This window comes from Nyctereutes procyonoides, unplaced genomic scaffold (genome assembly GCF_905146905.1).
Source record: "Nyctereutes procyonoides isolate TBG_1078 unplaced genomic scaffold, NYPRO_anot_genome, whole genome shotgun sequence".
In the NCBI taxonomy this organism is placed as follows: domain Eukaryota; kingdom Metazoa; phylum Chordata; class Mammalia; order Carnivora; family Canidae; genus Nyctereutes; species Nyctereutes procyonoides.
The window spans coordinates 53543805-53560287 of NW_026575140.1; the positions used below are offsets into that span (position 1 = coordinate 53543805).

General features: G+C 42.1%; 1 protein-coding gene across 1 annotated transcript in view; it reads right to left on the minus strand.

Moving 5' to 3' along the window:
• Positions 1-961: 961 nt before the first annotated feature.
• The window catches only part of DNAH9 (dynein axonemal heavy chain 9), a 325287-nt gene continuing 309765 nt past the window's right edge, over positions 962-16483 (minus strand). Inside the window, exons 68-69 of the mRNA XM_055307050.1 lie at positions 8105-8494; positions 962-1229 (exon numbers count right to left, since the gene is read on the minus strand). Of these exons, the coding sequence (XP_055163025.1) occupies positions 1002-1229; positions 8105-8494 (618 nt within the window). The 3' untranslated portion in view covers positions 962-1001. The remainder of the gene's footprint in view (positions 1230-8104; positions 8495-16483) is intronic.

Consider the following 16483-nt stretch of genomic DNA (forward strand, 5'->3'; position numbering starts at 1 on the left):
ACTGGGCCCTCCTGGACTCTTCTTAGCAAACAGACCTCCCTCTAAGAGCTCTTTACAGGAACTGTGGAACTCTTTGGGGTTCTGGGGAAAATTTGTTCCACTGAGAAAAATCTAGAAAATTGTTAGGTTAAAAAGCTTTAGGGGAAGGGTTTCTCCACGGATCCCTCTTAAATGATCTGAAGGATGATACAGGTACAAGGCGGCAACCTACCTTGCTCACAGTTGTGTTCTCAGGAGATTGATTGTATCTAACTGATTGAAGGCATGTGTGAATTAATGAAGGATAAATATCATGTGTGTACTTCCCTTATCCTCGAGCCATGATCAGCAAAATATGGCCCACCATCTGTTTTTGCAAATAACGTTTTACTGCAACCCAGCCACACCCATTTATTTATGTGTTGTGGCTACTTTGAGGCTATAGTGGCAGCGCTGAGTCACTGCAACAGACACAGGCCCTGCAAAGCCTAAACTATTTGCTGTCTGGCCCTTTGCAGAAAAAGTTTGGTGATCCCTCATCCAGAGTACTGTCTCTCAAACGATAGCATGCATTCATATCCTTTCACCTCATATCATTTTCAGCTTGTCAAAATGCAGACTAACTCGGGGGTGGTGTTGATGTGGCTAATCCATGGAGTAGCTGGGAGCTAGAGCACAGAGTTTACCAGCATCAGGGCTCAAGTGTTTGTGGTTTGTTTCTCTTGGTCTTAGGATTGTTTATGACTCTGTCACTCTCAAAGCTGGGACCAGACACACTTGAAGAGTCAGTCACTTTATTAGGAAAGGTGCAGTGTTATGGAATGCTTCTCCCCTAGTTCCTGGGTCCATACTCTTCCAGCACCACCTTACTATAGGCACTTCTCTCCAGGTTCCCTGCAAGAATTCTACAGTATTGTGAGTACGTATGATTCCTTATCTTCATGTTTGTGTCTCCCCTCACCCACTTGTCCTTCTGGGCAGCCTCCAGCCCAGCCTTGTTGTTTCAGTGGTTCTGCAGAAAGCTAAGTCTGGAGAAGCAAAGCAACTCCAGCTAGCACCCACTTCGATGGTTTCTCCTTAGTCTTCAGGTTGAAAGTCCACACGTAGGTCGGTCCCCGCTGACAAGTCTTGTACACAGGACAAGGATAGACACTGCGGTGGTCCTGCTTATCTGCAGGAATGGCTTTGATGAACATCACAGGCATGGGCGGTGTCAGATCCTTCAGCTTTGCGTCTGTAATGATCCCAGCCTGAGGACAAGAACAGGAAAAGAGCCAGCTTAGATCAGACCCAGAGCCCGGCCAGCAAAGACCCAAGAGCTGAGAGGCTGGCAAGGCTGGCTGCCTTTATGCCTGCTGCCTTACAGGTTCGCTCAACAATCCAGGACAGAATGCATCTGAGATGTAGAAAACATATTTCTACTGCTTTTCAGCCTAAATCACTTTTTGAAGGAAAGTTCTACAAGTTGTTATGTGTCACATACAAATTAATCCCTTTGCAAGTTGAGTCTTTTTAAATTTTTTCATCCATTCATTTCATAAGCATATTGAATGCAACCGTTTGCCAGATGTCATCATGCCAGGTGCTAGGGGTTTATTTTTTTTAGGATTTTATTTATTCATGAGAGACAGAGAGAGGCAGAGACACAGGCAGAGGGAGAAGCAGGCTCCCCGCGGGGAACCCCATGTGGGACTTGATCCCAGGACCTCGGGAACACACCCTGACACTCAACCACTGAGCCACCAAGGCATCCCTGTGCTAGGGTTTTAAAGATGGGTAAGGCACAGCTCCTGCCTGCAAATGCTTTAGATTTTTAAGAGTTTGGTTATGTCCTGTTCAGTTTTATATGGGACCTCATCCTCTCACAAGAGTGTTTTGACTTTTTGAGCAGGGCTACGTTCTATCCCTACTCATGTGATAGGGACCTAACTATTCTGTAGCTTTCTAGTTGGGGCCTCTCTGGTTTTCTGAGAGTCCCATTAGAGTAATCTAGGACAGTTTTTTTTTTTAATTAATGAATGGATTTATTTATTATTAGTCCTGAGAAATGTTCTGAAGAACAAAAGGGTTCCTTCATCAAATAAACTTGGGAAAAGGTGCTTACCATACCCTAGGCTTGAAGCTTTATAGTACACACTAGTGCACTGAATATAGGAAATCCTAGCAATAACGGAAAGCGATGAACTTTATTTAACCTGGTGTTCCCCAAACTTGTTTGACCACAGGACTCTTTTCTTGGCAATCTATCTATTTCCCACGACAACATACTTTGGCAAATGTTGATACAGAGTGATTCACAAATTCCTTGCTTTTGTCCTGGTGATTCACAGCCCCTTCTACTATGGATAGGACTTGGCTCATTTTCCATGAAATTTGTTTATAGGGAGAGAATGTGCCTTTTCGGTTTTATTAGAAGCTGGTATGAGGCATGAAGAGTACTAGAACTTAAATGGTGGGTACCCCCTTAACCCCAGCAACTGAGTGTTTGTGGCAGGGAATGGAAACAGGGGTAGAACTTTTTTTTTCCCTCATATACCATAAACACCCCAAACGATTTATTTATTTATTTATTTATTTATTTATTTATTTATTTAAAAGATTTTATTTATTTATTCATGACAGAGAGAGAGAGAGGCAGAGACACAGGCAGAGGGAGAAGCAGGCTCCATGCAGATAGCCTGATGCAGAACTCGATCCTGGGACTCTAGGATCACGCCCTGGGCCAAAGGCAGGGGCAAAACTGCTGAGCCACCCAGGGATCCCCAACATCAAACTTTTTAAAATGTGCAATTCAGTATTGTCTAATGTACAGTCATCACTTTGTAATTCTAGAACATTTTCATCACTCCCAAAAGAAACTAACCATTAGCAGTCACTATTAGTAGTAGGGTATTAATATCTCCAGTTATTATGGTTGAATTCTCTATTTGAACAGCATATTTGTTTCCATGTCTTAATTTTCAGCCTATTGTGTCTTTGAATCTAAAGTGTATCTCTGGTAGACAGCCTATAGTTGTATCAAAAAAATCCATTTTGCTGTTCTCTGCCTTTCAACTGTAGTGTTTAATCTATTTACATTTAATGCCATTACTGAGAAGGTAACGCTTACATCTGCCACTTGACTCTTCGTTTTCTATGTCCTCTGTCTTTTTTTGCTCCGCAATTTCTCTTCTGTTGCCTTCTTTTCCATTCAGTAGATATATTTTAGTGTACCATTTTAATTCCCTTGTCATTTCTTTTACTATATTAAAATTTATTTTTTTGTGTGGTTTCCCTAGGGATTACAATCAACATCATTGTAAAAAAATCTACTTCAGGATAATACCAACTTAATTTCAGTAGTATACTAAAACTGTATTCCTATATAAGTTCCATTCCTTCTCCTTCCTATGCTCAAAAGCTTGTGTTGTTTTCATTATACAAATAACATCTTTTATGCTTATCAGCACAGATTTATGGTTATTGCTTCTTGGACTTGTCCTTTGAATCAGATTAGGAAAGAAATAAAAGTTACAAACTTTTTTATATTTACATATGTAATTATCTTTGCTGGTATACTGTTTCTTCATGTGGATTTGGATTATTGTCTTGTAACTTATTTCATCCTGAAGAACTCTCTTAAGTATTTCTTACAGGTCTCATCTACTAGTGGTAAATTCTCTCTCTGTCTTTTTTAAATAGGCACCACATTCAGTGTGGAGCCCAGCACAGGGCTTGAACTCATGACCCTGAGATTAAGACCTGAACTGAAATATAGAGTTGGATGCTTAACCAACTGAGCCACCCAGGCACCTCACCCTTCTCTTTTTCCTGAGAATGTCTTGATTTCTCCTTCATTTTTGAAAGATCGTTTTACTGAATATAGAACTGTTGGCTGCTCTTTCAGCACTTTGACCTTTCATTCTGCTGCCTTCTGGCCTTCATGGTTTCTTAGGAGAAATCAGCTGTTCATCCCATTGAGGACCCCTTGTATGTGATAAACTGCTTTTCTCTTGCAGCTTTCAAGATTCTGTCTTTATCTTATAGCATGTCAGGTGTGGGTTTCCTTTCCTTTCCCTTTTTCCCTTTTTCCCTTTCCTTTCCTTTCCTTTCCTTTCCTTTCCTTTCCTTTCCTTTCCTTTCCTTTCCTTTCCTTTCCTTTCCTTTCCTTTCCTTTCCTTTTTTTCTGATGGGCTTGAACATATAGCCCTGAGATCTAGTCCAGAGCTGAGATCAAGAGTCAGATGCTTAACTGACTGCCTGAGCCACCCAAGTGCCCAAGGTATGAATTTCTAAGTTTATCCTGTTTGGATTTTGTTGAGATTCATGGATATATAGATTAATTTTTTTTTAAATCAAATCTGGAAAGTGGCCATTACTGCTTCAAATAGTCTTTCTAGCTCTTTCTCTCTCTCCTCCTTTTGGGACTTCCACTATGGGGATGTTGGCTTTCTTGATTTATTTCAGGTTTCTAAACTGTTCATTTGTCTTCATTCTTTTTATCTTTCTGCTTGTCAGATCGTATCATCTCAATTGATGTATTTCCAAGTTTGGTGATTCTTGCCTGCTCAAATCTTCTGTTGAATTTCCCTACTGAATTTTCATTTAAGGTACTAATACTTTTCAACTCCAGAATTACTATTTGGTTTTTTAAAATGTACTTTCTTCCCATTATTAATATTCTCTATTCAGTGAGACATTGTTCACATACTTTGCTTTGGTTCTCTGAATACTTAAAATGGCTGATTAAAAGGCTTTGTGTAGTATGTCCCACTTCTGAACTTCAGGAACCATTTCTTTTTTTTTTTAAGATTTTATTTATTTATTCATGAGAGAGAGAGAGAGAGAGAGAGAGGCAGAGACACAGGCAGAGGGAGAAGCAGGCTCTATGCAGGGAGCCTGACGCGGGACTCGATCCTGGGTCTCTAGGATCATGCCCTGGGCTGAAGGCAGTGCTAAACTTGTTGAGCCACCTGGGCTGCCCAGGAACCATTTCTTTTGACTGCTGCCCCCCCCCCCTTTGGTATCTTTGAATGTCTCATGATTTTTTGTTGAAAACGTCAACATTTTAAATAATATAATGTGGAACTCTGGCCATCAGATCTCCCTCCATAGGGTTTGTTGTTGTTGTTTATTTAGTAACTTCTTTTCTGAACTGATTCTGTAAAGTCTGTCTTTGTCACATATGACTACTGAAGTGGCCTGCCCAGTTAGCTGAGTGGTTAGCAAGTAACATGACAGAGATTTTCTTAAACACCTGCATCTAGTAAGTCTCTCAGTTTTTGCTCAGGGGCTCTGCGTATGAGTTGGGCATGCCTTCAGTGCTCTCAGCAGGGCAGTTTAACATTCTGGCTTAGCCTTAACTTCCTGCTTGTAAAGAGCCTCCAGGTCAGCCAGAGGTGAGCTTATAGCCTTCTCAGGTCTTTCTTGAGCCTGTGCACAGCCGGCATATGGGTGTGGCCTTCTAGGTTTCCAGGGCCATGTTGGAGGTCATCTCATGCTCCAGCTCCTCTTTTTAAGCTTTTTGGTTAGCCTGTTATTTGCACTGTTATCTGCAAGATTAAACAGTTGTCTGACTGTTTTTAGACAGAAAACAGTAAATGGCCCTTGGAGGGGAAAGGCTGTTCCCTTGCGTGAGCTCTAACTCAGGTCAAATAGAGACAGACTTATAAATGGGGGTTTTCCATGAAACCAACAGGTAGGGGGAAATAATGACAGTTTTCTGGGAATGGAGCTTTGAAAGAACTCCAACTCCATTTTGCCTCAAATGTCTGGGAGGCTGCTGTTTGCACTACGACTGTGGCATGTTGGTTCTCAAGGCCACCACAGAGTTGGTAGGGAAAGAATAGAAACAGAGCAAGTTAAAAGGCTGCCCAGTAGGGTGCCTGGGTGGATCAGTTGGTTAAGTATCTGTCTTCAGGGATCCCTGGGTGGCGCAGCGGTTTGGCGCCTGCCTTTGGCCCAGGGCGCGATCCTGGAGACCCGGGATCGAATCCCACATCGGGCTCCCTGCATGGAGCCTGCTTCTCCCTCTGCCTGTGTCTCTGCCTCTCTTTCTCTCTCTCTGTGACTATCATAAATAAATAAAAATTAAAAAAAATTAAAAAAAAAGTATCTGTCTTCAGCTCAGGTCATGGTCCTGGGGTCCTGGGATTGAGCCTCACATTGAGCTCTCTGCCTAGTGGGAGTCTGCTTCTCCATCTCCCTTTGCCTGCCCCCCTGCTCATGCTCTTTCTCTCTGTCAAAAAAAAAAAAATCTTTTCTTTAAAAAAAAAGTCTGCCAAGTGTTTCTTCTTCGTGAGAGTTGGATATTTTTCTTCACAAAACACTCTCTGGATTGCTAAAAGCCTTTGGTTGATCTCTAGAGTTCTGTAAAAAAGTGGGTTCTGACAATTTTGGGCCAGTGTTATGATTTTATGGAGATTTTTGGACATTGTTACTCTTACCTTTGCTGATGTCTTTCTAGGAGTAGAAACAGAACAAGAGTTCTTGGTAGGCGAATATTGCTTTTTGGGAAGTTATTATGAAGAAACAAGGTAATAAAATATTGGATAATTAGATGATTAGAATCGGTGTCCTTTCCCCTTTCTCCCACAGTGCCAGTGCTCTTTTGAACTTCTTCCCTAATTGCTCCATTTTTTTTTTTTTTTTTTGTATTCTAGTTCTGGCCACCCAAGGCCACCTTATACCTAATATAATCCATGTGAGATCCCCACTGATGGAATCTTGGACAAATGTTAGCATAGAGAGGGGGAAGGTAGCTTCCTTCTCAAGGTTCAGGGCCTTTTAAACACTGTCTTGCTTTACTGTCTTCTCTGTTGACCCTCAGTTGGTTTCATAGGGCTGCTGTAACAAGTTACTATGAATTTGGTTGCTTTAAACAACAGAAATATATTTTTTCACACTGCTGAAGGCCTGAGTCTTTTTTTCTTTTTTTGAAGGCCTGAGTCTTAAATCAAGGTGTACATAGGGTCTGCTCCTTCTGGAGGCTCTGAGGCAGAAACTATTCCATGCCCCTCTCTTAGCTTCTGGTGGCTGCTGGCCATCCTTGGCGTTCCTTGGCTTATAGATGTATCACTCCAATTTATGCCTCTGTATCACTCCAATTTCTGCCTCTGTCCTCACAGGACATTTGCTTCTGTGCTTCCAATATGGCCTTACAAGGATTCCAGTCCTTGGATTTAGGGCCTGCTCTGCCCTAAGTGTATAGTAGAGTATAACCTCATCTTAACTACTTATATCTGCAAAGACCCTATTTCTAGGTAGGGTCACATTCTGAGGTTCTGGTAGAATTTTGGGAGTCATTGTTTAATACAGCTCTATGGGTATTTATATGACCTTCTATGATATTATAGATCTTCTAACAGTTTTTCCCCATTAATTCGATACTGACTGCTAGGAACAGTTAAGTGTCACTTACCAAGCAGGGTATTTGATTAAGCACCTCTTCCAGGTCGTGTGTATAACAAACATAAACTTGTTCTAGAGTTATCCATCCTTGCACATGTCATTTATCCCAGCTAATCTTATGGTGACTCAAATTTTTATCAGGCTTCACTGAGGAATCCTTTCAGAATGCCCTGTAAAATAGCATCTACTGGACTCCCTTTGCAGACAGGGGCAATGTAAAAGGCAGAAGGGATGCCGGCCTTCCTAGAGCTCATGAATGAGGAAAGTGGCCGCGGGGGGTGAAATGATATCCCCCGGTCAGCCAGTAGCAGGGATAGCGAACTCCAACACCTTTGGAGCACTCTCTATGTGCCAGGCACTATTCCTAGTGTCCCATATAGTAACTAATTTAATTTTTGCAGCCTATATATTTTCCCATTTAGCACTCGAAGAAACAGATTTGGAGAGGTAGAACCATGTTCCAAGGTCATAGCGGCAGTAGAGGGAGATGCTGGGATCTAGATCCAGCTATTCAGTTCTCCAGCCCTTGCCTTTAATCACTGTACTCTACCCACTCTGTGAAGTCTGTACTAGATGCGCCATCCCTGGCTGCATGAAAGTGGCTTGATGGCCTCAAGGGAAGTACACCTAGGTCAGAAGATCCCGGGGCATCCCTTTTCGTGATCAGACTCAGTGGAGGCAACATGTAATTTAATCAGCCCGCAGAGGGTGCCCTGAGGCTCACCCCAAGATTTACCTGTACATCCCAGCGAGCCCCTTCCATGAAGAGGCCATGGATGTAGGCCCCTTCCCGAGGAGGGCTCTTGAAGTCCTCCCTGTTCTTCTTGGTCACATCACATTGCAGGGCCATCTTGTCCAGGGGCCACTCGTTCTTGCGGGCCGTGGACTGCATGATGGCGGTCAGGAAGGACTGGGGGTTGAAGAAGCCTGTCAGCCACACCGTGGAGGGCATTGCAAAGTCTCCTATCCAAGCTTCCAACTCTTTGATTCGGTTGAGGAGGTCCAAAAACCAGGTTCCCAGGCCTGCTGTTGAAGGGTAGGCTCGCCTGGTCCAGGACTCTGGCACTATGTCTAGGTATAGGGCGTTCTGTAAGGTCTCCATGTCACTGGTCATGGTCAGCTCCCCCTGTAGACAAAGAGCAAGAGGGCAAAGAGTGAGGGGGCAGGAAGTCCCTGGAAACAACTGGCCTTAGGGACCTCTGGCTCATGGCACACAGGCAGACAGATGACAACTCCAGGAGTGGTGCTGACACAGTGACTGTCCCTAATACTTGACTTGCAGACTTTAAAACTTTCCCTGCTCTATACAGTTAGAGTCTACACCTGTCTACTGATAGGAGTCAACGTCCACTGTGGACCCCAGACCACCTGTGGGTTCCCTGCTGCTTCCACCAACCCTAAAGCATGGATTCTCCTCCAGCCTTTGCAGCAGCCCTGCAGGCTTCTGTGCACAGCTCAGAAGCACAAGAGGCCCAAGCCTGGGAGATCTGTGTCCCCCCAAGTCAGGGATTTCCTCCAGAATCGAGGTATTGGATACAGGGTCACCTTGAAGGAGCCCTTTTCCAACTACTGGATGAACTTTGTAAAGAAGGGTTACGTTGAAAACCATTGTTAAATTTGATTTTGTAACTTTTGTTGTGACAAGGATCTCTAGCAATTTCTTTAAGACCCCATTTCTAGTACAGTGAGTTCTGTACAGGGGTTAGTGTACTCGACAAGCCTCATGGTATGGACTGAATATATTCCTTCCCCATGCACCCAAATATGTATGTTGGAAACCTGACCCACAGTGTGATGGTATTAGGAGGTAATTGGGTCGTGAGATGGGGACCTCACGAATGGGATCAGTGCTCTTGCTATAAAGGAGACCCCAGAGAGCCCCCTCACCTCTTTTGTCTTGTGGGGGCCCAGTAAGATGATGGCTGGCAGTGAACCAGGAAGTGGGCCCTCACCAGACACCAGATCTGCCGATGCCTCTGGAACTGTGAGAAGTAAATTTGTATTGTTTTTAAGCCACCCAGTCTGGTGTTCAATTATAGCTGCCTATGTGGACTGAGGCCGCTCAGCTTGCCTGAAGTGCAGACTGCTAAAATGGAGAGACCTCAGTGGGGCCTGGAGTCACCTTGCCTGTGGGATGGGAGACTGCATTGTGTAGTGCTAGGACCAAATCTTTCTCCTAACTCTTGGAACTGTTTAAAAAAAAAAAAAATACCTCTCTTAAAGAGGAACTTATTTCAGGTCCTAAGTGACAACTAGAAACTAACCTTCTGACCCCTGATTTATAGGAAATAGATGAATAACTTCTTTATGAAATTCACAGAGAGACTGTTGCTGTTGCATATATACTTCCTATACCATGGAGTCGAGTGGCTGGGCTATTTTCAGATATAAATGGTGTAATATTTTTTTAAAAAGGCAAACAGCCCCAGCTATTCATTATTATGTGTAGTTTATAACTTCGTTTTAAATAAAGTTTCCCTAAAAATAGCTGATTATTTAATAAAATAACTATCAAAATTTAGTGCAAAGGGAAAAAAATGAATTCAAAGCCTCTTTTTTATGAGATCCTGTCTGTGTAACTATTTCTTGCCTTATATTATCTAGGAACTTCTTTACAATGATAAATGAGGGTGATAAGGGTGGACATTCTTCTTGTTTCAAACTTAGAGGAAAAAATAGTCTTTCATCATTAAATGTGATGAGTTTTTCTTTGATGTCATTTATTTAGTTAAGTTCCTTTTCTTATTTTTTCTGATATTTTAAGTCAAGGTTTGGTATTAAATTTTGTTGATTTTTTTCATTTATGAAGATAATCCTATTTTTTCTTATGTACATTCATATTGTGAATTCCATTGATTGATTTAAAAAAAAGATTTTGAGAGAGTGAGAGAGAGAATGCGATTGGAGGGGCAGAGGGAGAGTCAGAGGATGAAGCAGACTCCTCACTGAGCAGGGCTTGTTCCCAGGACCCTGAGGTCATGACCTGAGTTGAAGGCAGATCCTTAACCAATTGAGCCACCCAGGTGCCCTAATCCTTTTTTTTTTTTTTGTTATTATGGTTAATCACATTGATTGTTTTGTGAATATTGAACCACTCTTGCATCCCTGGAATGAATCTCACTTGATTGAAGTGGATGATGTATATAATGTATTGTTGGATTGGTTTGCTAATATTTTGCTGAGGATTTTTAAATCTATCTATGTTCATCAGAGATGTTGACCTTTTTTTTTTTTTTGTAGTGCCTGTCTAGGTTTTGGTATTAGGGTAATGCCATACTAGCTTTATAAATGACTGATTTATTACCTTTATGTTTGCTTCTACTCATGAAATTTAAATAATAACTTTTATTTCTAATTGTAGCCTTTTCTGCTTAAGTCTCTTTACCATTTCTTGTATGGGTGGTTTAGTGGTGATGAACTCCTTTAACTTTTGTCTGAGGAGCTCTTTATTGGTTTTTAAATTCCGAATGATAAACCTTACCAGGTAGAGTATCCTTGGTTGTAGGTTTTTTCCTTTCAGCACTTTGAATATATCATGCCAGTCCCTTCTGGCTTGTAAAATTTTCCTCCCTCCTTCCCTTCCTGCCTTCTCTCCCTTCCCTCCCTTCCTTCCACACAGGGTAGCTGGATGTGGGGCTCCATCCCATGACCATGTGATCATAACTTGAGCTGAAATCAAAGGTTGGATGCTTAACAGACTAAGCTACCCAGGTGCCCTCTGGCATGTAAAATTTATGTCAGAAACTCAGCTGATAGCCTTATGGGGTTTCCTTTGTATATAAGTAGTTGTTCTCCTTTGGCACTTCTAAGATGCTCTCTTTATTTTTAATCTGTGACATTTTAATTATTATGTATCTTGGTGTGGACCACTCTGAATTCATCTTGTTAGAGACATTTTGTGACTCCTGGACTTGGATGCCTTTTTTCTTCCTAAGGTTAGGAGAGTTTTCAACTATTATTTCTTCAAATAAAATTTCTGTCTCTCTCTCTCTCCTTCTTCTGGGACCCTTATATTGTAAATGTTTGTATGCTTGATATTGTGCTAGAGATCGCTTAACCCACCCTTATTTTAAAAATTCTTTTTTCTTCTTTTTTTCTTCAGCTTTAGTACTTTCCATTACTCTGTCTTCCAGCTTGTGGTTCTGTTTTGACATCCTCTAACTTAATGTTGATTCCCTGTAGTGTATTTTTCATTTCAGTTATTGTGTTCTTCAACTCTGTTTTTCTTTCTTTCGTTTTTAAAGATTTTATTTATTTATTCATTCATGAGAGACACACAGAGAGAGGCAGAGGGAGAAGCAGGCTCCCTGCGGGGAGCCCAATGGAGGACTCAATCCCAGGACCCTGGGATAACAACCTAAGCTGAAGACAGATGCTCAACCACTGAGCCACCCAGGTGCCCCTGATTGTTTCTTTTTAATAAATTCCATCTCTTTGTTGAAGTTCTCACTGAGTCTGTCCACTCCTCTATCAAGTCTGATCAGCATCTCTGTGATAATTACTTTGTACTCTTTATCAGGTAGATTGCTTTATCTCCATTTCATTTATTTCCATTATCTGTACCCCCAACCACCCCCTCCCGCCCCTGGCCCCAGTTTGGTTTTATTTTCTCTTATTTGGAGCATATTCCTTTATCTCCTCATTACTGTCTGTGTTTGAGTCTGTGAATTAGTTGGAAGAGCTACTTCTCCTAAACCTAAGGGAAGAATATTGTGTAGGGATGTCCTCTGTGTAGACTGCATGTGCTTAGTGGTTTTGACTGGCTGACTGGAGCTGTAGTGGTGCTCCAAGCTGGGCCCTCCCTGCAAGGTGGCTAGAGCTGAGGTTAGGTGCAGGCTAGGAGGCCCTGGGGTGCAGCACCCAGGGGATGCCCTGGTGAGTCATCTAGAGTTGAAAGAGGTACAAGCTTGGGGTGTTCTGGGATGCTTTGTGCCCATGTTGCCTTGGTGAGCTGACTAGTAGTAGCTTCAGTAGATGCTGTCCAGGGGTGTCGTGGTGTGTGCCTTACGGGAGCTGCCTTGATGTGAGGACTAGACCTGTGTGACTGGAGGCCTGGAGCTCACTAAGGCAGCTGGCCATCTAGGGTCCCCAGACCTTGCTGTCATCTGTGCTGTCATAGTGGAGGAGATGGGCACTGGGTGGCTCATAGTGGAGGAGATGGGCACTGGGTGGACGTCAGTTGAGCGTCCAACTCTTGGTTTTGACTCAGGTCATGGTCTTGTGGTCATGGGATGAAGCCTCATGTTGGGCTCTGCACTCACCACAGAGTCTGCTTTATATTCTCTCTCTCTCTGTCTCCTCCACTCACTCTCTCAAGTTAATAAAATCTTTAATAATAATAATAAAAAAAAGGTGGATCATGAACAGTGGCACTCACCCAGGCCTCTGACGCTAGAAGAAATTTCCAGCAGTTCCCTCACCTTTTGGTGGAGTAAAACTGGTTCCTTTACATTCTATCTGCCCTTTTAAACTGTTTTTTTTTTTTCTGTGCCACAGGGCAGACAAATCTGCCCCTGGGCCCTCAGTACTATTCCTTTCCACTGTACCAAGGCCCTCTATCCAGTCAGCCCTCACCACTTCTTCAGGAGGAATTGTTCTATATATAGGTATGGATTTGGTATGACCCTGGAGAGGGCTGAGTTCAGGATCTTACCATGTCACCATCTTCGACCCTTTCCTCCTCCCATCTTTTAGGGTTGGTGACAAATTCTGTTATGATTTTCCTTCATCTGAAAAGGTCTTGATTTCCCCTTCATTCCTAAAATATTTTCTCTGGATATGGGATCATACTCTATGTGATACCTCAGGAGAGGGAGATGGCATAAGAAGTCTGCATATGGATTTTTCTTGACTCTGCTGTGACTTTTCCCTTCATGATCCAGCCATATATATATTCTTTTTTTTTTAAAAAAAAGATTTTATTTGAGAGAGAGCGAGCGAGTGCGCATGAGCATGAACAGGGGGAGGAGCAGAGGGAGAGGGAGAATTAGACTCCCCACTGAGCAGGGAGCCCAATGCTTGGCTTGATCTCAGGACCCTGAGATCATGACCTGAGCTGAAGGCAGATGCTTAAGTGACTGAGCCACCCAGGTGTCCCTGTGCTTGTATTTTTACTGTCCCATTGTAACAGTCTCAGTCAAGTGTATAACTGTGTGCTGAGATCCAATCTTCAAATGCAGAAGTGATCTGGGGACAGGATCTCTGACACAACAGTGTGTTAGATCTTGTTGGTTTGTTTATTCTGACAATTCTAATCAGTACTTTGGACACTTAGATCATTTATATTTAATGTAATTATCAGTATGACAGAGTTTAAATCTACCTTTTTTTTTTTTATTTCATTGGCTGCTCTGGGTAGGGGTTGGCACATTTTCAGCAAAGTGTTGAATAGTAAATACTGTAGGCTTTGGAGGCTGCATGGTCTCTGTTGTAGCTACTCACCTCGTCAGTCTTAGCACAAAAGCAGCCATACACAATGTGTAAATTAAATGATTGTGGCCTTAGTCCAGTAAATGCTTACAAAAACAGGTTGTGGGCTGGATTTGGCCTGCAGGCCATTAGTTTGCAGACCCCTCCTCTAGGATTTACGTATGTCTCTTTACTCACAGTCTACCTTCAAATAATATGCCACGTCACGTACAATGTAGCAGTTATGTTCCTCCCTTTCATTTTTATGCTGTTGTTGACATACATTTTGTTTCTACATATGTCATAAAAAGTCCATAGTAATTATTATTTTTGTTTTAATTTATTTATTCATGAAAGATCCAGAGAGAAAGAGGCAGAGACACAGGCAGAGGGAGAAGCAGGCTCCATGCAGGGAGCCCAACGTGGGACTCGATCCTGGGACTCCAGGATCATGCCCTAGGCAGAAGGTAAGTGCTAAACCGCTGAGCCACCCAGGCTACTCCTTATTTTTGTTTTAAAAAGTCAATTATTTTTTTAAGATTCTTAAGTGATAAAAAAATGTCTTTAATACTACTCACATATTTACCATCCATGGAGACAGTCATTTCTTTGTGTAGATCTGGATTTCTATATGGTATCATTTTCCTTCTGTCTGGAGCATTGCTTTTAACTTTTATTTTAGGCCTGTTGAATATGGATTCTCTTTGTTGTCTGAGAACATGCTTATAGCCATATCTCAGAGATATTGTGGGTTTGGTTCTAGACCACTGCAAGAAGCTATATATTGCAATAAAGCAAGTCAAATGAATGTTTTGGGTTCCCAGTGTGTATGAAAGTTAATGTTTACACTGTAATCTATTAAGTGTGCATTAGTATTATATATGAAAAAACAATGTACATACCTTCACTTAAAAATAGCCATCATCTGAGCTTTCAGCAAGTCCTCATCTTTTTGCTGGTGGAGGGTCTTGTCTCATTGATGGCTGCTGAGTGTTCAGGGTGGTGGCTACTGAAGGCTGGGGTGACAGTGGCAGTTTTTGAAAATAAGACAACAGTGACGTTTGTTGTATCGATTGGCTCTTCCTTTCACAATTTCTCTGTAGCTGCAATGCTGTTTGATAGCATTTGACCCAAATTGCAGTCCATCCTCTCAAACCCTGCTGCTGCTTTATCAGCTAAATGTTTGGAATATTCTCAATCCTTTGTTGTCATTTCAAAAATTTCATAGCATCTTCACTAGAAGTAGATTCTATCTGAAGAAACCACGTTCTTTGCTCATCTATAAAAAACAACTACAGGGATCCCTGGGTGGCTCAGTGGTTTGGTGCCTGCCTTCGCCCCAGGGCATGATCCTGGAGTCCCGTGATCGAGTCCCATGTCAGGCTCCCTGCATGGAGCCTGCTTCTCCCTCTGCCTGTGTCTGCCTCTCTCTCTCTCTCTCTCATGAATAAATAAATAAAATCTTAAAAAAAAGAAGCAACTCCTCATCCATTCAAGTTTTATCATGAGATTGTAGTGAATCAGTCCCATCTTCTGGCTCCACTTCTGATTCTAGTTCTTTTGCTTTTTGTACCACATCTGCAGTGACTTCCTCCACAGAAGTCTTGAACCTCTCAAAGTCATCCATAAGGGTTGGAATCAAGTTCTTCTAAACTCCTCCTATTCCTACTATATCCTATAGTTGATATTTTGACTTCTTCCCATGAGTCACAAATGTTCTAAATGGCATCTAGAAGGTGAATCCTTTCCAAAAGTTATCAATTTACTTTATCCACATCTATCAGAGGAATACAATCCATGGCAGCTAGAACCTTGTAAAATATATTTCACAAATAATAAGACTTGGAAGTTGAAATTCCTCCTTGATCTATAGGCTACAGAATGGATGTTGTGTTAGCAGGCATAAAACCAACATTAATTTCAGGTACATCTTCATCAGAACTCTTGGGTGACCAGGTGCATTGTCAATAAGCAGCCATATTTTGAAAGGATTCTGTTTTTTTTGAGCAGTGGGCTTAAAATATTCAGTAAACCATGTTGTCAACAGATGTGCTGCCATCCAGGCTTTATTGTTCCAATGAAAGAACACAGACAGAGTAGATTAAGGACAATTCTGAAGGGCCCTGCGATTCTCAGAATGGTAAATGAGCATTGGCTTCAACTTAAAGTCACCAGCTGCATGAGCTCCTAACGAGAGAGTCGGCCTATTTAAAGCTTTGAAGTCAGGCATTGACTTCTCTCCAGCTGTCAAAGTTCTAGATGGCATCTTCTTCCCAACAGAAGGCTGTTTCATCTACATTGAAGATCTGTTGCTGAGTGTAGCCACTTTCATTAGCTCAATCTTTTGGAGAACCTGCAGCTTGCACCTTTATGTATGAAGATGATTTCTTTCCTTAAACCTCCTGAACCAACCTCTGATAGCTTCAGACTTTTATTCTGCAGCTTCCTCACCTCTCTCAACCTTCATGGAATTGAAGAGTGCTCGGGCCTTGCTCTGGATTAGGCTTTTACTTAAGGGAATGTTGGGGCTGCTTTGACCTTCTATCCAGACCACTGACACTTTATCCACATCAGTAAGAAGGCTGTTTCACTTTCTTATCATGTGTGTGTCCACGGGACAAGCAGTTTAATTTCCTTCAAGAACTTTTTCTTTGCATTCACAACTGAGCTAACCATTTGGTGCAAGAGGCCTAGCTTTTGGTCTATC